Source organism: Astatotilapia calliptera, chromosome 8 (assembly GCF_900246225.1).
Source record: "Astatotilapia calliptera chromosome 8, fAstCal1.2, whole genome shotgun sequence".
NCBI lineage: Eukaryota > Metazoa > Chordata > Actinopteri > Cichliformes > Cichlidae > Astatotilapia > Astatotilapia calliptera.
Window position 1 is genome coordinate 25,622,707 of NC_039309.1, and position 23,109 is coordinate 25,645,815.

Here is a 23,109-nt window from a genome sequence, read left to right on the forward strand (position 1 = left end):
AGAGTGACGTTCTCCTTGGAGACAATGGCAGGTGTTGCCCAAGCCTTCTCCTTGTCCAGCTTAGTAAGGACAGATGGTAGTGATGGGATCTCCGGCTCTTTTTAGAGAACCGGCTCTTTCGGCTCGGCTCACTTCAGCTCCCAACCGGCTCTTCAGGTTGTTTTGTTGCTTTAATTTATTATTAACAACAATATAAAATTATGCACAAAAGGAATTACTAAAGCATATGTGTATTGTTTGTGTATTTATACACAACCACTCATATATATTCAAATAATTTTAAAAAAAAAATGTTCATTTACCTCTTACTACCACACACCAAATTGGGTTGGTGGTACTTCCTGGCTTGTGTAGCCACTAGGTAACAAAAGCTCAACACTGCGCCTAGCATCCTGGAGCACTTCTCTTGTGTTTTGTACGTGTTTTGGAGTTTGTACGTGCTTCGGAGTTTGTACGTGTTTTGGAGTTTGTACGTGTTTTGGAGTTTGTACGTGCTTTGGGGTTTGTACGTGCTTCGGAGTTTTTACGTGTTTTGGAGTTTTTACGTGTTTTGGAGTTTGTACGTGCTTCGGGGTTTGTATGTGTTTTGAAGTTGTGGATGGAGTGGCGGTAGGGGCTTAGTACCATGGCGGTGGTCGTAGTAGAACGCCTGCTCGGCCTTCTGACTAGCGTCCCTTCGTTTAACCTCTCTTTTGGTGGGCCATTTAGGTTGAAGATTCTTCTCCAAGGTGGGCAGGGTTGTCCTGATCTTCCTCCCAAGTTCCGCTGGGCTGAAGCCTGTAGTGGCACAGGGAGTAGACCTACAGCACATTAGTGCTATTAGTGGGTCATCATGCTGGAGGATTTTCTTTGCGGTCTGTACTGCCCTCTCCGCGTGACCATTTCCCTGTGGGTGGTGGGGATTAGATGTTATGTGGGCGAAATCTATCTCCCTCGCGAAGGCCTGGAACTCAGAGCTGGAGAACTGAGGGCCATTGTCACTCACCACCTCGTCAGGGATCCCAAACCTAGCAAAGGTCGACTTCAGTTTCTGAACAACCTGGCCACTGGTTGTGGATGGTAGATGCAGTATTTCCAGAAAACGTGAGTAGTAGTCTGACACAACAAAGTAATTATTCCGGTCGTGTTCACAGAGATTCAGGGATATCCTTTGCCATGGACGATCCGGCAAAGGTGTGGAGATGAGCGGCTCCCTTGTCTGTGTTGGCCTCTGCGCCAGACAGGTGTGGCACTGCAGCACTGCATTCTTTAGCTCAGTGGAGAGCCCCGGCCACCACACAGATGAATTAGCCCTATCCCTGCACTTGGTGAGGCCTTGGTGCCCTTCATGTAGTTTTTGTAGAATGGCTGTTCTCTGTGACTTTGGAATGACAATCCTGCAGCCTCGTATGACCAGGCTGTCAGCCTCTGATAGCTCGTTCTTCACTTTCATGTACGCTTTGATGTTCAGTGGCACACTAGCTCCATATGCAGGCCAACCCCTGCGTATGTACATGATGACAGTCTGTAGTTCAACATCAGTTGCAGTAGCTGCTTTAATGCTTTCCATTCGGCTTGGGGATGCTGGAATGCCCTGTAACATGGTGGCTATGTAGCAGTCCACTTCACTGTGAGTGCTAGTGTCATCCTCAGCCCGTGACAACGTATCGGCGATGACAAGCGTTTTGCCAGGAACATAGATGGCCTCTGGCTTGTACCTCATGAGCCGCATCAGGAGGCGTTGACACCTCAATGGAACATTGTCAAGGTCCTGGCTGTTGACCAGGGGCACCAAAGGTCTATGGTCAGTCTCAAGCCTGAAGCGATCTAAGCCACATAAATACTTATCAAACTTCTCGCAGGCCCACACACTCGCAGCACCTTCTCAAGTCGGTTGTCGTGTTGTTCTATGGTGGCCCCATAGACCGGGATGTCAACCATAAAGACCTCCACACCCTCAAGCCCCTCCACACCCTCGAGCCCTTCTAAGGTCAACAACATCTTTTGCTGAAAGATCTCTGGTGCACTTGTTATTCCAAAGGGCAGCCTCTTAAAACAATACCTGCGGCGCGATGAATGTCGTTAGTTTGCAGCTCTCGTGGTGCAACGGGATCTGCCAAAATCCACTGGCAAGATATAGCGCTCTCTTTTGACAGACTTATTCAGCTTTGACAGTGTTCTTCTTCAAGACAGGCACCATTGGGGCACACCATTCGGTAGGTTGGGTCACCCTCTCAATGACACCATGATTCTCCATTCTTTGTAGTTCCTCCTTCACTTTCTGCAGCATGGGGAAAGGCACACGGCATGCTGTATGGACCACCAATGGCACAGCATTGTCCCTTTACTGAATTTTGACTGGCTCATTTTTTAGTGTTCCGTGTTCACCATAAAGTGGTTGGTTCCTGGTAGCAATGAGCATTGCTTCATCAATTCTTCCCACCAGGTTCATCTGCACTGACAAGGAGCGGCTGAGAAGGTTGTTAACTCTGCGTCCACGAACCACATACACCTTGGATAGGTAGTCTTTGCCTTTATAGCTTATTGTGGCCTTGAAGTAGCCGAGACATAACATCTCTCCTCCGGGGCTATCTAGAGGGAGATTAGAAGGCTCTAGTGTTCTCTTATGAGCAAGTGTGTGGAACGTGTCTTCATTTATGATAGTGACATCTGCTCCTGTGTCGATCTTAAATTCTATTGGGGCAGAGTCTAGCCGTAACTGCACAGTCCATGCTTCACTATTTCCTTTTGCATTACACACTGAGCCTAGAAAGTATGAGGCCTGCTTGCTTTTCTCTGTCTCAGTAACCTCATTCACTGATCTGGTGTTACGACACACCCTGGCCCAGTGTCCCATTTTTCGGCAGCCATGGCAAACAGATTTTGCTGCTGGGCACCTTTTGTCCCTGGCATGCTGTGTCTTTCCACACTTACCGCATTTCTTGTCACGCCCCGACCAATTATTTTTCCGTGGGTAGCCTGCCTCGCTGTTGTTGTTGTGATTTCCAGTCCATGATTTTCCGTTTATCCCGTACCTCCCGCATCTCCCTGCAAGCTGACCTGCGCTGCGACCTCCTCTGACTGTCTGGGTTGTTTGCGCCAACATGAGGTCCTTCATCAGCTGTAGCCTGCGGGAGAGGTCCTTGTCTAGTATCCCGACCACAATACGGTCGCGGATATCTTCCTCTTTACATGCACCAAACTCACAGTGCCCTGAGAGGTCATACAGGGCTCGGATAAAACTCTCCGCCGTTTCGCCTGGCCGCTGGACACGCTGGTGAAAACATGCTCTCTCATGTATAATGTTCCTCTGCGAGAAAAAATACTCGTCGAACTTCCTCATTACACATCACGACTTTCATCAGCGGCGAAGGTGAGTGACTTGTAAATGTTCTCTGCTTCATTGCCCATCGCGTAGATTAGACAGCTCACCTGTACTTGTCCTTCGTCTTTGTGGAGTTTCGTTGCGATCCTGTAGCGCTCGAAACACTGTTTCCAGTCGGGCCATTCCGTTGGCTTATCGAAGGGGAAGCTTGTCGGGGGATTAAACTTAGCCATTCGTTGTTTCCTCCCTTATGACGTTATTCTGGCGATGGTCCGGGTGAGTTCTGACACCATTGTAGAATGACCACTCGGTAGCTTTCTTATGATGCTGCTTTATTGAACGTATATCCAGCATGGGTTATTACAGCACAACAACGGGTGCGGTAGCTAGGAGTAGAACAGCACATAGACAGCCCTGCCGCAAACCATGTCAGGGTGGCATAAAGCCGCAATGCCCACCCCCTCAACACAGGCAACCCAGTATATGACAGCCATCAGTGTAAATCTCAATAGGTCAGCATCTTCCTCTGGCACATACATGGTGAAACAACTTTGATGTCAGACATCAAAACAACAGGCTCTTTTCTGAACCTTGTCAGCACGCTAGCCATGCCATTTGATTAGTCCAAGAACTTTGAGTCTTCCTTGGATAGCCCAATCTGCTCATCAAGACTGCTCTGAGGGAAGTCCATCTTGAACTGCTGTTTCCATAGCTTGTCCAGTGTAACAGCAAAAACTCTGTTGGCTGTAACTGTTGACAGCCATCCTGGCCAATTCACAGCATTCTTGACTAAGTGGCCCATTCACTGTCCAAACGAGCATGGTCTTAATGGCGGAAGGTCCATCACCTACACTCTGGATGACCTTTAAAGGTTCTATGGCTCTGGGCATATTCATGCCGATCAAAAGGTCCAGAAAGGTATATGTTTCTACAAGCTTGCAGTCTTGTTCACCGGAACCAGTAAGACCATTAGTCTGGATTGTAACAGGATCTGCCTCATTGTGAAGTTTGACCTCTTTCTTCTCCTTTTGGTGGATATGGAGCATACTTACATGTCTGAAATCACAGATTTTACACAAAATTCATTTTCTGCATTCTTGGGTGGTGTGTCCAATACAACTCCAAATAGATGCTATTCTTTTTAAGAAACGAAATCTTCTCCTTATGAGGTTTCTTATCAGGGAGAGTGTGTGTCCACCTTTGCAGAACAGACAAGCCATCACAGCACTGTGACAATCTTGAGCCCCTTTTTGATTCTTTCTCTCAGAAAAAGTTGTGCCAAAGCTACTTCCTTTAGCCCTTGGATGTGGAGAACGTCTCCCTCCATCACTGCCCTTGGCTGTTAGATGTGTTGATGGAGCATCACATAGATTTCCAAAGACAGGATCTGTAGCAATTTTAACATGACGCTCAAGGAAGGAAGCCATGTCAGTGAATGCAGCTCTGTGATGTTGCCTCTCCTGGATGTCACATGCTACTGTTCACCATTTGTCTTTTAATTTACATGGCAGTTTTATAATCACAGCAAGCATATTGGCAAGCGTAACCTCTTCCATTGCATTGCAGCATCTATGTATAAGCAAACAATACATCTGAAAAGCCTTTCTGTCTTCTCATCTAATCAGTGGCCATGAGTGAACTTTATTCAGATAAGCATCTCTGGAACAAAAGTCTCTGTGTCTGCACTGATTTCAAGCCTGTTACTCTTTTTTTTTTTTAATATGATTCTATTCCACTGGATTTCCATGAACCAGTGCTCTCCACAGTGGATCCAGTTCTCAGCACATTCACTTTTGCAACAATTGCAGCTATTATCTGCTTCAAGCTGTTTGGAAACCTTGTTCCATCTTTCTCCTCAATTGTTCCTCCTGTTCTTCAAGAAAATGTTTTTCTTTGAGCATATGCTGGCTGTAACAAGGCAGCCATTTTAGCTTCTGCTCTGAGACATGCAGATGAAGTAGATGATATTTTTGAGCTCAACCTACTGCCTTGGTTTGACACACTATCAGATGGCAACACATCATCATAGACATCATGCTGGAGATTAAGAGACAGTTGAGGTTCTTTTCCAAAGTGCTCTTGAACCCTCACTTCTCCTAGGGGTGTTTCCTGTGACTGTACCCTGTCAGGTGACGGCCTGCCTGAACGTTTGTCAGTTTCAGACAGACATATTTTAACACCCTCCATAAACCCTTTATTGTATTTAGCAATGCTTAAGAACCATGTATTTTAATTATCTTTCTAATCAAATGAGATTAATGAAAGAAGAGATTTATGCAATGCCTACCATCCTTAAACAGGTCTCTTAACTCATAGTTAAATTAAACGATTCAACTTGTGAATAATTTATAAATTTATTTCATTAGCTCTTTAAAAGACATAATGACCCTTTTCATTTTGTTTACATGCTTTTTCCGATCTGTTTGGATAGTTTCAATTTTGTTTGCAAGAACTTTCTCGGTGAGAACAATTAATCTTTTATAATTTTCAGGTTTTCCAACAACAGATGCAGCTTGTGATTAGAGCAGGGCGATATGACCAAAAATATTTATCACGATATACATTTGAAAATTTGCGATAACGATATAACTGACGATATAATTGACACCAGACAAAATACTTTACAACTCCACAACTTTATTTGTGCAAAACAAAAACAAAAAAACATCAATGTATTTTCACTTCAACAAGCAGCTGTTTTTTATGTGCATTAAAGTTATATAAAAAATTTAACAGTGCAAATGCAAATTCCTTGCTGCCAGTTTAACCAAACCTGATTCCAAATAGAGCACATTTCATTCATAATGTTGTCAGTCCAAGCCCATTATGTATTCACGATTTGAATCCTGGGTTGTGTGAAATCCCAGAAATAAACCCTAGACAAAGTGAATCTGTGAACTGAGGTGTAGGTCTATTAGGTTATGTTGTGGTGATCCTCGGGTTGGGGGATGGGTGTTCATGCTGGAGTGCAAAATTAAAACCTGCCTGTATGGAAGATGGATTAGAAAAGTTCAAAGCCATCAGGTGCTCAGTTTAGAAAAAAGAGAAAAGAAGAGGAGGAGAAACGAGCAAAAGATACAGGTAAGCAGATGTGTCATTGGATAATGGCACATCTGCATCCTGAAACAATCAGAATCAGCCCAGTGCACCAAACAGGCTAGGACCGCCACTGTGCGGGAGGCTCTGTCGCTGGCGTTTTTGCTGACAAATACTGGCGACTGTCAAACCTTTGAGTCACTGAACAGCTGAATAGGGGACTAATTTTGACACACCCGCTGTTCAAACATAAATCCAAGTTTCAGTTTAAGTCTCTTTTATTTGTTATCAAAATCTTTAAAAATCCACCCGAACATCAGTGATCACAACATTCAAGATTTGAGTGGTCAGCAAAAGTCAACTTCCCCCATCACCCACCCACTCAAAAAACTCCCTCCATAAGCTCACAGGTGATATAATAATCACTACCAACACCACATGACCCAAAGCTATGCCTATCCACCACAGGCTGGACTAACCTATAAGAACAATGTGGCCGGGTGTGGTCAGCGGTGCCGTAGCAGAGAAGGCGGATGCATCTAGACGGCATCGCAATCACGCCTTGCCAGCTTAAGAGCGGTGTAGGGTCCTGTTGTGTTGTTGTTGTTGTGGCTACGTGTGGATGGCAGCTAGGGAGCTGCAGCTGTAGAAGTGTGTGAGCAGCAACCGGTTAATGAAGTAAAATGTTCCAGTATGCAGAATTGTGGTCGCCTCATGTAGGGCTGGGCCATATACCGTTCACGGTAATACCGGTATAATGTTGGGCAATGATAAGAAAATGAAATATCGCGATAGAATATGGGTTAAACGCACATGCGCAGTGCCTTTGTTTTCATACACACATGGCGGAAAAAGCATGGCGGCGACGGAGAATGAGAAGGGTGAAAGCGGATTGTTGAATGAAACAGATGAACCAGAACTGGTTTGTAAAAATGCTGCAACTTCAGTGGTGTGGAACTGGTTTAGCTTTCGTCCGTCAGATACACAACAAAGCACTTTTTTTGGTAGAGCGTGCTAGCGGGCCGTCGTTATTACCGTGTTTTTTTAGAAAATACGGCACACTTAAAATCAATCCTTTGATTTTTCTGAAAATCGACAGAGCCCCTTATAATCCCGTGCGCCTTATGTATGAATTCTGGTTGTGTTTACTGACCTCGAAACGATTTTATGTGCACGGCGCTCGAAAATCTGTCAAGTGTTTTAGTACGACTTTGCTAAGCTACGAAGCTGCACCGCTTGATGGATTGTCGGAGCATTACGGCTATCGTAGGCGGAGCCTCGCGGAGTGATACGTACTGTGCTTCAACATAATGTTACCGTATTGTGTGTGTATAACCTCTTTTTAAGTTTTTTAAGTTTTGTGGATTCAATGTATTTTGTGAAAATACATTGATGGGTTTTTTGTTTTTTTTGCACTAATAAAGTTGTGTGGAGTTGTAAAGTGTTTTGTCTAGTGTCAATTATATCGTCAGTTATATCGTTATCGCAAATTTTCAAATGTATATCGTGATAAATATTTTTGGTCATATCTCCCTGCTCTAGCCTCATGCTGCCTCCTGGGTTTCAGCACCACTGTGGCAGGAATGAGGCATGACGCAACCACGATTCTGCATACTGGAACAGTTTACTGGCAAAGTCATTTTTCAATCATTTATGGACTATATTATATCCCATGTATGGTCAATGTGTATGTTTGTTTTCCTATATTATGCCATACATGTATTTAATTTTAGATACATTATTATAGGGGATTTCTGAAAAAAGGAAGGTTTATAGTTAACTCTATGGCTTACAATACCTGCCTTTACAAGGTTGTATTGGATTTTCTCATTGGCTTATATATTTCAGCTTATCAATATTTTCCTCATAAAAAGCAGTCTCTTTCCTTCCCTTTAACTAGCTTTCTTATCTTGTGATAGCCTTGTCACGTGTACACAACCACACCTACACTTACAGCCCCTCTCCGTTCTTGGACTTCAAACCCTCTCAGTGAAATTCGAAGCAGCACTGCATCTCTCCTTCCGCCTTTGAAGCGTGTCTCTTAGACTTCATGCTTCGTATCTCTAACAGGTAGGCTGTTTTTCTCTTTAACCATGTAAGTTAGATCAGATGCCAAATGTAACTGGCATTTTTGTTTCCTCAAGGCATAGTTTACACCAGGAAAATTTGGAAATCTGATACAGGCAGTTTACTTGTTATCGTAACAGCTGAGACGCCTCTCTCAGCTGTTGCTTTCTGTGGATCATCTTTTGTTTCTTGCCTGGAATAGCAGTAAGCTGATATTTTTCCTCTTTTTGGTCTTTGTTTCTGTCATATTGCTCTCGTGCTGCTTTGTGTTTTATGAGCTTTGGACTATGAACAGTGGAGCTGTCAGGATTAGGCGATGAGCTCCCAGTAATTCAAGCTTGGTTATTGTCATGATATATATATATATGTACATATAGATACACTAATCTGAAAACTTTTTTTCACTGTAAGTTATTATTCTTTGTCTTTATTCTTTTACTCTTCTCACTTTTAACATGCTGAGCCATATTGTTAAACGTACACTTCTTTAACTTATATTAAAATATCTCCGTGATTAAATAATGAGTTAAGTTAAGATCAAAGTGGGCGGTATTTGAGTTTGACATCCCTGATGGTAAATGGGTTGGTTCTTATTTAGCACTTTTCAACTCTACCTGAACGCTCAAAGTGCTTTATATGACATGCGTCATTCACCCAATCACATCCAATCATACATGTACTTTTTTTTTATGCTTAAGATCCCTAAGGCCCCTGGTACCATTAAACTGTAGTTTAACATTCTGTGATATAAATCTTTTTATCATATATTTTTCATTCATCAAAGGCTCTCAGTTACCTCGTCAAATAGCTGGATTGTGCTCACTTGTTAAGTCACTGTTCCGATGCTAAATAATGCTAATGCTGTTTTCTGTCAGGTAAAGACAAAAGATCAACATTTTCATTAAAGTAATGCATCAGAAAGATGTGAATTTATATTTATCAGTAGGGTATGAAAAATATACTGTATGTCTAGTCTGAAATTATCTGAGTGTTAAATCTGAATGAGATTAGAAAGGCACTATATGAGTATTGGTCGTACTGGGTATGACAAGATGCACACTGATACAGCAGTTAAACAACCATCAGTGATCCAGCCCCGATTATAAGATTTAATAAATGTAATAAACAATGTAATAAATTGTTTTATTAGCCTGATTGCAAGTATTTGTTTAATATGTATCATCTTCTTCAACAACAGTTTAAGGTTCGTTAACGGTCGAATGGCACAGTAAACTGTTATACATCATATATATATACATGTATATATATACACATATATACACAAAAAGCATGTTTGCAAGTTGATATATATCCACACCCATGGGCTATTACCGCACCTAATTTTATTAGTAGGCATTCCGTTGTCTCAAGCTAGATGGAGAGCAGGATAAACAGTTGGGATGTGAAATAAAAATGTACAAACATATCTATAAACACTGGAAAAGTCAGAGATATGGGTTGGCTTATGTCATAAACGAACCCTCTCGGACCAATACTGTTACAGTGACTACTAAGCTGTAAACTTCCTGATAAAAGTTGAACTTACTGGACTCTGTGTGGCCTTTGGTACAAGGAGGAGCAACAGCCCTCAGGGTGTGGAGTGAGTATATAACCAGACATGTATCCAAGAATAGGTTTGACAGAACGTGTGCCTGTGGGTGCAATGAAGTGCTATTAAGTTTTGCTTGGATAACTCAGAAACAAGCTTAAGGTGAAGAAAGCTATTGTTTAGTATGACTCTGGGTGTATGTTCTGAAATTATTTTTGTTCATGGTCACATTAACAACTAACTGACATTGTCTCTGTGTGCTGATTTCAGGAATTACATGACAGAAGCCAAGTGAAAGCCGTGACAAGGGCAAAGTCTGTCTCTCAAGAGATGGTGAGAAAATAAAAAGACGACCCACGTACTTTGTAAATTCCATTCTATAATAACTGTTTCTCTGACATTTTGCTTTCCTTGTAGGATGTGAGGATGTTAGAGATCCCTGCTGAGCTGTCCGCCAGACTCCACAGCACAGCAGGTTATAGTCATAAAAAAATCAAACTACAGAATCTATATGAAGAAGTCACAATATGAACATAAACAGTACTAACAATTTTGGTGGATCCATTCATCCAATGAAGCTTGTGAATGCACTTGTGCCTCTTTCTCACAGGGCAGAAGCAGGGATCAGGAGTCACAGAGGTCTCACCTCCACAGGTGAAAGCAGAACATAAGCTCAACCTGCCTCTTGATGTTGACAGCTACCCATTCTCACGCTATGCCAAGTCTGTATTAAAGGTGAGTAAAATATGAGCTCCCTAACATCACATCCGAAAGCATTACATTGACTTACAATAATTTAATCACCTCACCTCAGTCTTAAATCCTCTCATCTGACTTGGGCTCTGGAGGCAACAAGCAATCTATCAGGACCAAGGTATCTAGATATTGTTAAGATTCAAGAATTGAGAAAGGGTACAAGAGGTGATCGAAAAATAACCACACTGGTCCGGCCGGGTGAAGTCAAACGAAGATTTTAATTCACACGTGGGAAGATCACTGAAAACAGCAATTGATCTTCGACTTACTAAGGCACAAACAATTATTTTATAACATCAGGGTTTGTTTACTGACGCCCCTTCATGCGTCACCGGTACATTTTATACATAGATCAGATCAACATCATCATGACTTTTCACCCAGAAAATCATCTTCTATTTTCATGGCTTGGTACTTTCCGTTCTTGTCTTAAAATGAATTGTTCCTCTTTCTTGTCTAGACCTAACTAATCTCTCCTCTAAATAAATCTTAACTAATGTGTGTGTACGTGTTGACCTCACATGCTCTTTGTGTCACCTCTTCACCTCCTACTGTCTGTGTCTCGTCCTCAAATGCTCTTTCTCAATTCACCTGTTGCACCTCTGACCTCTCACTAGACCAGAAGCTCACTGAGACTATGTGTATGTCTTCTACTAAATAAATGTTTTAACCAAGAACCTCTACTAAAACCTTAATATAAAATGACCTGATATAAGTGTTTTTGTAAGCATGTATTGCAATTCCTTCTATGTTCTAGTTTTCCCTCAGCATGTATCACCTGAACAGTCACGTCAGTGAGGCTTACGACCTTTAAAGAACCTGAACATCAACTCAAATAAGCACAGATATGCAATATGTATAAAATAGTTATAACTGCACCTGAAATACAAAGTTAACATCATCATAAACATCTTAAGGCCATCTTAAAGCTATCTGTTACATTGTTAAAACAATGATCATACTGCAGATTATATTATGCTGGTCAAATACTTTTCTGTTCATCCCCACAATATTTAGTTAAAGACATCCTTTCTGTGGCAGTCATTGTTTACAAAAGCAGTTAATTCTTTTAATTAAAACATAGAACACCTTGTGGATATTTAGACAATGGGACCTTTTTTTTTTAAAAAAAGGAATACTCATGTTAAAAGTATTTAAATAATAAAATAAATCAGGACAACTCCAGTTTTATGATGTAATCGCCAAATATTAGAAAAAAAATTTTTGACACACTTCTATAAAAATTTACCATGCAAAGAAGTCCACTCGTGCATGCATGTACTGAAAAAACATTAGCTACATTTATTGTTCGTACTCGTGTCTCCCTCAGGATACATGGTGCCAGCCTCAGGGATATCCCCTTCAGAAACCCCTTACAGCTCAAGAACCTGAAGATGCCAGAACTGCTTTGGAGATTTACAAACTGGTATTTTGAATTCATTAGAGTCTATGTGGCATTAAATACATTAAATATGATCTTTTGTCGTTAACTTAATTTTTTGTTTCATATCGTGTCTTTACAGATTTTGCATTTCACAGGAGATGTAGATATTAGCAGCTGGCAGGAGCAAATTTTAGGCAACTACATAGTGGAGAAAGGCCAAAGCCTGCCAGCCTTGAGGGATGAGATCCTGGTCCAGCTGGTTTACCATACTTGGAGCCTGAAGGAGGAGCAGCAAAGCCTGAGGGGCTGGTTGCTGATGGCCTGCTGCCTAAGTGCTTTCACACCATCACCATCACTGGACAAACATCTACTCAAGTAGGCGATGCAAAAATGAAAAGTAACCGTAACTCGAATATTGTGTTTTGAAAAATTTGGGGGAGTTGACATGCTGATGTCCCTATCACCCTATCAAATGAAGGGACAGATCTGTTGGTTTGAAGTCACCTCAAGGCGACTGTTGTTGTGATTTGGAGTTAGTACTCACATCATCTTTAGATAATACACATAGGCTCTTGACTTTATGCATAATGATGTCACATTCAGTCCTGTGGAAAGTTGTGTATTTAAAATATACACATTACCCTTAGCCATTACTGGCTACTCTGGCATGAATGACTCTAAATAACTTTATGGTAAATAACACAATATAGGCAAAAAAAATAATGTGAAAGATTCCACATTAAAATGTTTTAGTTCAACATAAATTTGAGGATATTTAACCGTTCGTCAGATTTTATTTAATGATGTCGTATGAAATTATAATGTTCTCTTCATGCAGCTGAAGCTGTGCAGGTCTGAGATCAGCAGCTTTCCTAAACACCAAACTGAGTTACCGTTTATGCTCTATATAGTGACAAAGTTATATAATGATCATTAATCCCTTTGACGTTATTTCTTTACCTTTATTTAAAAGAAAAAAAACAGCTTTCACAAAAGCTTTCACTGACACTACATCATGTGATACTTCGGCCTTTGTACTTTTGTACTCATCAGTTAACTTTGGAGTTACTATAATGAGTGAACATGCAGGGTAATTTGTCTGTTGTCAGTGGATGGTGCTGAGGTTTGAATCTTGGGGTAGCTGCTATAATCACATAGAGAAAGGTGTTTAGGTGGGGTTTACTTAACTTTATAGTTAAGTGGGAAGCTTTGCGGAGGAAACCTGGTCTTGTTAGGAGATACAACATGCATCCCACTTTGGATGGAGCAGCTCTCATTTCTAGAAATCTGGCCAGATTTATTAAACCCCCAAAACATGACTATCCAGAGTTGGAACCAGGAAGCAGAGTTGCAGTCTTACATGCCTCTCTTCAGCTTCTCCTGTTATCCACCTAAAACCCCATCCCCTTAGAGACTGTGTCAGCTTCCAAACAGACAAAAAACAAACTAAAAACCAGCAAAAAAAGAGACTTAAACATAAAAAAAATTACAAAGAAAGAACAATACAGCATCCTCAACAGCGCCAAAGAGTAAAACAGTACAATGTGGATTATTAAACATTAGGCCTCTCTCTTCCAAGTCTCTGTTAGTACATGAGTTAATAATTGATCAATAAGTTGATTTACTCTGCCTTACAGAAACCTGGTTACAGCAGGATGATTATGTTAGTTTAAATGAATCAACACCCCCGAGTCATTCTAACTAATCAACCAAAGACCAAGACAGATTTTCAACCCTTTCACACATACTGGTCACTACAGTGGACTGCTATTCAAAGGCTGTTTTCTTGTATTTGTGTCAGTGTTGATGGTATTAGTGATGGGTCGGTCGTGAACGAAATGGCTCTTAGAGCCGGGTCTTTGACGTGAACGACGCGAGCCGGCTCCTTATCGCAAGCCGTGGGGTTTTTTTCTCTTTCTCTCTCTCTCTCGCACTTTTTTCCGCTTCACTCCGCACGCGAGCCTTGTGCTTTACGCTGGGCAGAGGGGCGGTAGTTACACTCAGTAGCACAGGAACAGAGCAGGAGGGGGAGAGAGAGAGAAAGAGAGCCAGGGACAACAACGTCCCATTAGAAAGGTATAGTAATCATCCACAACTATTTTCAGTTGCAGATGATAAAGGATTCAGAAAGTGTATTCAGGCAGGCCCATATGACAGAGAATGTGCATCTTCTTTTTGTTTTCATATTGTAATTTATATTTAATTGTGTTGTGGTTTGCAGTGTTTTGTGTTCACTTTAAATTTGTAAAAGGAAAAAGCTGAAAATTTAAATAGTTAAAAGTTGAAATGTGAATAGTTGATTTTTGTATTATATGATTTATTTATTACATGTCATGTGGAGTGAATAAATAAAAGTATATTTATGGTGGCCCCTAGAGACAAAGCACATACGAACTTCAAATCACATACGAACCCTGAAGCACGTACAAACTCCAAAACACGTAAAAACACGTAAAAACTCCAAAGCACGTAAATACACGTACAAACTCCAAAACACGTAAAAACTCAGAAGCACATAAAAACTCAAAACACGTACAAAAGACAACAGAAGTGCTCCAGGATGCTAGGGGGCAGTGTGGAGCTTTTGTTACCTAGTGGCTACACAAGCCAGCAAGTACCAACGACCGGATTTGGTGTGTGGTAGTAAGAGGTAAATGAACTTTTTAAAAAAAATTTGACTATATATGAATGCTTGTGTATAAATACACAAACAATACACATATGCTTTCATGCTTTCAATTGTGTAATTTAAGTGATCTAGGTAGCTCTGTTTTGGAAGTTCAGTTCATGCTAGAAATGTGTTTTGGAGTTTGTACGTGTTTTGTCTCTAGGGGCCACCGCATATATTTATATATAAATTTTGTGCATAAATTTATATTATTGCTAATAATAAATTAATTAAAGCAACAAAACAATCTGAAGAGCCGGTTCGGAGCCGAAAGAGCACATGAACCACTGCATTGGACACTGATGTGACACTTTATACCTGCCACCCAGTCAAAACGTATGTTGTCCACCTAAGTGGACATGTAAAAAATTGTTTGAAAAGTACATATTTTAAAAAAGAAATGAAGTTCAAAAATCTTTTTTCATGCCTAAAGATAAATAAAACTACTTAAGAAAAATATTCCTGAATTAGCTTGTCATAATTCGTGCATGAAAGGGTTAATTCATTTGAAAGCCTGATGCTTGCTTAGCTTTTTCCACGCTAGTTGGAAAACTCAAGAAAACAGTCGGGATTTGTAGCTGTAGAAATAAAATTGAATTGACTCTGTTATTGTCAGTCTGCTCCAGGATAACGATGTCCCACTTCTGCTGATTTTGTCAAATGTTTTTATGAGCCTTGCCTTCAAATGAATATATCTAAGACTAAAGAGTGATTTCAGGAGATTTTATTTTTATTAAAATTCACATTGCAGAATATGTTCAAAGTTATAAATCTCTTGGAAAAAACCTGCACATAAAACTTGCAGTTACTAACATGGACTTACAACAACATCCATCCATTCGCTTCCGCTTATCCTTTTCAGGGTCGCGGGGGGCGCTGGAGCCTATCCCAGCTGTCATAGGGCGAAAGGCGGGGTACACCCTGGACAGGTCGCCAGTCTGTCGCAGGGCTAACACATAGGGACAGACAACCATTCACACTCACATTCACACCTAGTGGCAATTTGGATTATCCAATTAACCTATCCCCACAAGCTGCATGTCTTTGGACGGTGGGAGGAAGCCGGAGTACCCGGAGAGAACCCACGCAAACACGGGGAGAACATGCAAACTCCACACAGAAAGACCCCGGTCTGATGGTGGAATTGAACTCAGGACCTTCTTGCTGTGAGGCAACAGTGCTAACCACCGTGCCACCGTGCTGCCTTGATAAAACTGTGATGATTTAATTTGATCGTTCTTTCCTTTATGATACTTATCTGTAAAGAACAGAAACAATCAAATTGTTAACAGCCTGATTGTCAAACCACAGCTGAACCAAGCATCTCTGTATACCACACAGTTAGTGGTTGGCTGGTTCAATTTTCCTTGACAGTTCACACCCATTGCACAGTAAGTTTCAGTTTCTTCTTTCTGGGTAAAGATTTCATTTGACTTTGAGGCTTCATTCTAATATTGTACAGTCTTTACCTTACAATAAAAAGCACCTAGAGAGAAGCTATATAAATAAAATTAACTAAATTTAAGTCAATCGTTGGTGACTTTGTTAGTGTTATAAAATATGTTCATTTTCACCAGACCTGATGCCTCTGCCAAATTTTTGTAGTTCTTGAGCATATTGTAGCCCTCTAATAAGGGATTCGTTTTTGTAAAAAATTAAATAAAATGGCAATATTAAGAATAATAAGCAATAATAGGGCCCTTGGCAGATCTTAAGGTATACTGCAGTATGGGGTTGGTAGAGTTGAGGCATTTCCTGTAGTCACTGGGATGTCTTGCACCCTGTCTTCTAATGTGGCTGTAGCAAAAACAAGTTACTTCCCACTTACTGTGTCCGCTAGGTAGTGTACAACAACACATAATATTATAAGTCATGCTGTTGCATATGTAAGAAAACATCAATATAGCTTTGTTAGAACAAAACTTGAATAAATTAACTAGCAATATGTCCATGGTGTACCTTGCCTCTTGCTCCAGATGGCTCCAGCCCCTTATATATATATTTAAGCATGCCATAAGCAACTCATTCCATAACTTCATGGAATGGATTCCTATGCTGGAATCTAAGCCTTACATCACAGAGCACAATTCCCAGCATTAGATGCAGTGCTTCAAAGCACACTGCCACTGGACTCTACAGCAGTGGATACATGTTCTCTGAAATGATGAATGACACTGTGTCTGACAATCTGATGAATGAGATGCCAGAAAAACAGTATTTGTCTAAACGCATTGTGCATGGGAACACTTTGGGGATAGACCCTTCCTGTTCCAACATGTCTGCGCACCAGTGTACCATGCAAGGTCCATATAGACAAGGGTGAGTTTGGTGTGGAAGAACTGCACTGGCCTGCACAGAGTCCTGATCTCAACCCTATAGAACACCAAAAGGATGAATTAGAGCAGAGAGTGCAAGCCAGGCCTTCTCATCCAACATCAATGTCTGACCTCACAAATGCACTTTTGGAAGAATGGTCAGAAAATTCTCATTAACACATTTATAAACCTTGTGGAAAGCCTTCCCAGAGCAGTTTAAAGCTGCAAAAGATGTGCCGAGATCATATTAAACTCAATGAATTAAGAATGGGATGTCACTCAATTTCATGTGTGTGTGAATGAATTTGTGAAAAATTTATCCAGGACGCATTTGCAATTTCAGTTGAGCGTGCTGAGTATGGTGCTAACACAGCAAGAAGCTGTGTTAGCACCATACTCACAGAGTAAAACTCGCTTCACTTTGGACAGTGATTCTGATCATCAAGTACTTTCTTGTTCATGACAGGTTTGAGCTTTGGTTGTTCCTGAACATCCTAACCATTTTTTGTTCATCTGAGGGTGACAGTTTGGATCTTCTTCAGACTTTTGCAAAGTGGTGGCACATCTTATTTACAACTGACGAACATGCTCGGATAAATTATTTGAGCCTGATTGTATAATTTTGACTCTGTGTTGATTTAAGAAAATACCAAATAAAACTGGAACACATTTTTGCACCTGATTTTTATTTTTTTTAAATCAAAGAACAGTTCAAAGAAATCATTAAAAGCCTAAAATTATGATGTCATTCACGTCCATGATGATGAAGGTATTTAAACTTCAGACCATAATCATAACTTCCTCTGTCGCATCAGCTTAAACGACTATGAGACTGCAGCACATGACAAATAAACTTGCTTCCCAGTACTTTTTATTAAACTGTCAGATTTTGTTACTCAGTCACTGAATGGTGTTCTAGATTGTTACGACCCACTTTAACCCCTGCAGGTATGTATCTGACTATGGTCCAGGGGAGTACCGTTCACTGTGCCAACATAAACTGCTGACATCTATGAAGCTTCCATCTCCAACCTGCCGGATGTACCCACCCACCGAGCTGGAATGGACATCCAACCAGAGAAAGGGAACCATGTTGGTAGACGTTCACACCTACAATGGTGAGACTAACTGAACATTTCCATTTTTGTACCATGAAACTGGATCAGTGGGCCTAAAGGCAGTGCAAAAATATCAGCTTTAATAAACTCACAACACCATTTGGCGTTTTATTTCAGATGAGAAGTTTGTAACTGAAGTGGAGTCTTGGACCACAGGAGAGCAGCTAGCGTCGTGGATTCTTCATTTCAGGTATAAGTTGTAAACATATGTGATTTCCCCCACTTTGCTAACTAATGTTTGCATTTACATGCATCTTCCTTAAAATTTTGTGTAATGTGTTGTTTTGTGCCATAGAGGTGTTTCGGAAGTGGTACAGGGCTGGTCAGTGTCTCTTTTTTCAATCGATGACGGCTGGTCTGATTTAGCTGGCTCAGATTTTGTCATGGATCTGCTGGCTGGAGCTGAAGCTGAAGTGCTCCCACCAGAAGGGACTCCCACCTCTACTTACTCTGATTACCTGTTCAGCAACCAGGGAGATAGGTAAAATAGTGAACAATTGTTTGGGGGTTTGTTTGTTTCATTTTCTTGGAGGGTCGGGGGCATCTTTTAAAGAATCCAGTGGCACTTATGACAACTGTTTTTCTATAGGATGTTAACAACCGATCAAGATGACTTTATACCACCAGCACCACCCATACAAGCTCCTGGTCTACCTCCTTTTGAAGGAAACCAGTGGAGAAGAGATTATCCACAGGAAGGTAAGTATTATATGGTGAAATTTTAGTACACTAGTTATCTAATTAACACCGTCAGGAAGACCAAACAGAGCCATCTACTAATGTAAATATTTAGCTATAGTTTGTCTCTTAGGAATTAACCACTTTCAGTTTAATGTTATTTATTTATATAGTACCAAATCACAACAGCTGAATCAAGGTGCTTTATATTGTAAGGTTAATACCCTACAATAAAACAGAGAAAACGGAGGCAATTCCAACAACAGATGACTCCCTATGAGCAAGCACTTTGGCAACAGTGTGAAGGAAAAACTCCCTTTTAACCAGAAGAAACCTCTGTCAGAACCAGGCTCAGGGAGGGGCGGCTATCTGCTACAACCATTTCTGGTTGAAGGGGGTAAGACAGGACAAAGATATCAGTTAGAGAAACATTCTACAAAAAAAGACCTATAATTTTAATTTATGTTTTGTTGTGTTTCCCACTATGACTTCACATGTGATTGGCTGCTTCCAGTAATGGCAGCAACATGATAATATCAGATCATGCAAGGAACGGCTGTCTGCAAGTGCACACAGGCACAGTTCATTACTTGTCTCACCAGAAAGATTTTTTATTTTCTAGACCATGCAGTCCATCTAGCTCTAAATGTGTCCACATAGCATTTCAGAAAATGTTTCACTAAACATGATAATGATATATAAAAGAACTGACGACAACAAAAAACTGCCACAAAAAATACAAGTGAGATAGTAAGCTTTATTTTGCAACCATAACTTTAAACCAGCAGATAGGTTGTCCTCCCTCTGTCTCTATCTATATCTATTATGGCTGGGGGATAACAAGTATGTCCACACTAATTATTTAATATTGAATAGACATCACACTGCAAAAAGATCTATACTAGTGCTGGGGCTGCACGGTGCTAACGCGTTAATTAGCTAAACATGCTAACACGTTGACGCCGTGCAGCCCCACGCACGGGGTGATCCGCATTAACTCACTAACAGAGATTTGCCACATGCGGTTATGGCATTAACAAGATTAACGCTGACAGCACTAATCTATACACTACAAACCAAAATACATTCAGAAAAGTTAGGTGTGTGAAACAGTGGCTCCCAGTGAAGGGCCGTTTTTATCTGTACAAATGCCGCCTTGCACTGCTTTATCCCCTGGCCCAGATCTGGGGCACCCTTTCACGTGAGGTCAGTCAAGGGTCTGGTCCATTCCCCAAATCCAGGCACGAACCAGCGGTAGTAACCAGCGTGTCAGGCTACATTTCACTGTGTGTTATACTTGTATAACTATGCATGTGACAAATAAAGAACCTTGAACCTTGAACCTTGAGCCAGCCCCAAGATGCAATGGCTACTGTTTTCTCCACCTGTAGGCACACCTGCCCGCCTCCCAAATGGTACGCTAACACTGTGCCTCCCTTGATCCAAACGCAGACTTCTTTGGGTTGGCTATGAGCCCCGCCTACATCAGGGACTCCAGGACCACAGCTACCCAGTACACATGCCGGTTGTTACTATGGATGATAACATCATGGAGAAGGCTGTTTTTTCCTTGGATACTGCAGACAAGGGAATCTGCCAGTAGCCCTCGGTTAAATCCAGTGTTGTGAAAAATTAAGCCGGATCTTTCCAGTTAAGGAGTCCAGCAGCCCCAACCCAGGCCATGAGATAGGCATCAGACCATGACACCTCATTCACCAGCCATACCACCTCATAGTCAACATCGCCAACTCACCGTGTGGCCACAAAGAGTCCTTGCCACTTGGCGAGTGTCTTTACGCTTGAAGAAGGGCATAATACAAGCACTTTGTCTCCCATTGAAAATTGCCTGAGTCTAACCCCTCTGTTATACAGGTGCTGTTGACATTCCTGGGCCTGGAATAAATTCTCCCTTGACAACCTTGACAATGATTGCAGCTTTGCTTTCAGGTCCAGGACATACTAAATCTCATTTTTAACTGGGCTTGGGGGGAAAGGGGGAAAACACAATGAAGGCCTGGGGAGCCTCCCACACTGCAAACAACAAAGGGTCTATCCAGCAAGCCCAATTCCTTTCATCCTCATGAATGAACTTGAATAACAAAATAAAAACAAAATAAAAATACTATTATGATTATGATTGTGTCAAAAAGTAGTATAAAAAATATTATGTTGATATTTAGTTCTTGGTTGAAAAAATAAAGGAGTAGTCGTACAGGCAACCAGCAAAGACAACACAAAGGTCCTTTTTTTTACTCTAACTAATGAGAAATTCTTTCCATCTTCAGGGCGCAGTCGACAGATGGAGGCCTATGTTGATGACATATTTGAACCCGTACTGGACAATGGACCTCCAGTGAGTTGTGTTGTGTTTCTTTGCAGTTTGGCTTATAATTTTGTCTTCTAGCTGAGGGCACAGTGACTACTAGGCTAGTATTTCCCAGAGAAAAAAATGTTCATGCATGATAACTTTACTTTCTCTGATACGAAAAACAATGTAAGAAAGGAAAGATATAAAGAGAAAAAGAGAGATGCTTTAAGGCAGGGGTGCCCAATCCCGGTCCTCGAGAGCTACCGTCCTGCAGCTTTTAGATGCATCCCTACTCCAACACAGCTGAATCAAATGGTTTGATTACCTCTTCAGCATGCCATCGTGTTTGGCAAAGGCCTGAAAACAAGCCATTCATTTGATTCAGCTGTGTTGGAGTAGGGATGCATCTAAAAGCTGCAGGACGGTAGCTCTCGAGGACCGGGATTGAGCACCCCTGCTTTAAGGTAAAGACTGCTCATTTGATAAATTAGAAATTTAATGCTTGTATATAACGATGTAATTTATACTAGACAGTATGTGCAGGCTAAACTGTGTAGTATGCATTTTTAGTGTTTAGTTCAGAGATATGCTTATATATTGTAGAACATTATTATGTTGTTACTGAATTTGTTAAGGCTTATTTCCAGCAACTCCACGTGTAGTTGTGGCTGCCGTGTCACTTATAATGTGATACACAGCTCATTTTTGTGTGTTTGTGTGTGTAGGACATGGAAAGAGTAGCTATTCTGAATCGCAGGATGAGAGGGGGAGGGGGGATTGGACCGATGCACTCTGGCATGTATGGAGCAGGTAGGAAATTCACACGCCACATGTATTTACTTCGTAGTTGAACTACAAAACATTCTTAAACGTGTAGATTGTTCATAATGTTCACACTAAAAGGTAAAATCGATCTGCTTAGGGGTAGGGGCAGCAGCCTACGCAGACAAAGCCAAACCTCCCTCTGCCAAGTCACCTCCAGCTTATCCAGGGTAACCCCAGGCATTCTCAAGCCAGCTAAGAGATGTAATCTTGCCAGTGTATCCTGGGTCTGGCCCAGTGGCTCCTCCAGGTGGGACATATCCAGAGCACCTCACACAGGAGGTGACCAGAAGGCATCTAGTCAGATATCTGAACCATCTCGCTGGCTCCTTTGAATGTAGAGGAGCAGCAGCTCAACTCTTAGCCCCTCTCAAATGACTGAACTCCTCACCCTATCTCTAAAAGAGAGACCAGCTACCCTTAGGATAAAGCTTATTTCTACTGCTTGTATCCGCACCCTCATTCTTTCAGTCACTACGCAAAGCTCGTGACCATAAGTGAGACAGGGGACGTAGCTTGACCAGTAAATTGAGAGCTTTGCTTTTATGCTCAGCTCTCTTCACCATGATGAAGCGGTACATCGTTTGCATCCATCCATCTTTGGTCCCAATCCTTCTATCACTCACTTCCTCCCCTCTCTCCTCACTCGTGAACAAGACCACAAGATACCTAAACTACTCCACTTGGAGCAGCAATTCATTGATGACCCTGCGTGGGCGCTCCAGCCTTTTCTGACTGAGGACCATGGCCTCAGATTTGGAGGTGCTTCACACTAGGTTGCAAACAACTCCAGTGCAAGCTGGAGGCCAACTCTACTTGCAATGAAGCCTGATGAAGCCAGCAGATCCACATCCACCTACACCTAGAAATTATGTCCATAAAATTATAAAAAGAATCATTGACTAGTGGCAGCTGTGGCAGAGTCCAACAACCACTGGAAATGAGTCAAACCTATTGCCAGAAATGTGGACCAAGCTCACATTTCTCCTTTGGCTCACAACAACAGGCTAGAACACCCCATACTCCTGAGTATGCAAAAAAAAAAAAAAAAAAAAAACAGGACAAAGAGCTGGTTGAGTGTTCTGCATCCAGGACAAAAAAAAC

The 23,109-nt window shown here is 41.4% G+C and overlaps 1 protein-coding gene across 4 annotated transcripts in view; it reads left to right on the plus strand.

Moving 5' to 3' along the window:
- The window catches only part of myo15b (myosin XVB), a 99,739-nt gene that overhangs the window by 47,884 nt on the left and 28,746 nt on the right, over positions 1-23,109 (plus strand). For 2 of the 4 annotated variants that reach the window (XM_026177587.1, XM_026177588.1), the window contains 11 exons: positions 10,227-10,289; positions 10,374-10,431; positions 10,567-10,691; positions 12,043-12,138; positions 12,236-12,471; positions 18,028-18,197; positions 18,315-18,387; positions 18,493-18,678; positions 18,787-18,896; positions 21,161-21,228; positions 21,909-21,993. In XM_026177587.1, the coding sequence (XP_026033372.1) occupies positions 10,227-10,289; positions 10,374-10,431; positions 10,567-10,691; positions 12,043-12,138; positions 12,236-12,471; positions 18,028-18,197; positions 18,315-18,387; positions 18,493-18,678; positions 18,787-18,896; positions 21,161-21,228; positions 21,909-21,993 (1,270 nt within the window). Of the gene's footprint in view, positions 1-2,151; positions 2,196-8,554; positions 8,612-10,226; positions 10,290-10,373; positions 10,432-10,566; positions 10,692-12,042; positions 12,139-12,235; positions 12,472-18,027; positions 18,198-18,314; positions 18,388-18,492; positions 18,679-18,786; positions 18,897-21,160; positions 21,229-21,908; positions 21,994-23,109 lie in introns of those variants that run through there. The other 2 variants (XM_026177591.1, XM_026177589.1) reach the window with 2 other exon arrangements.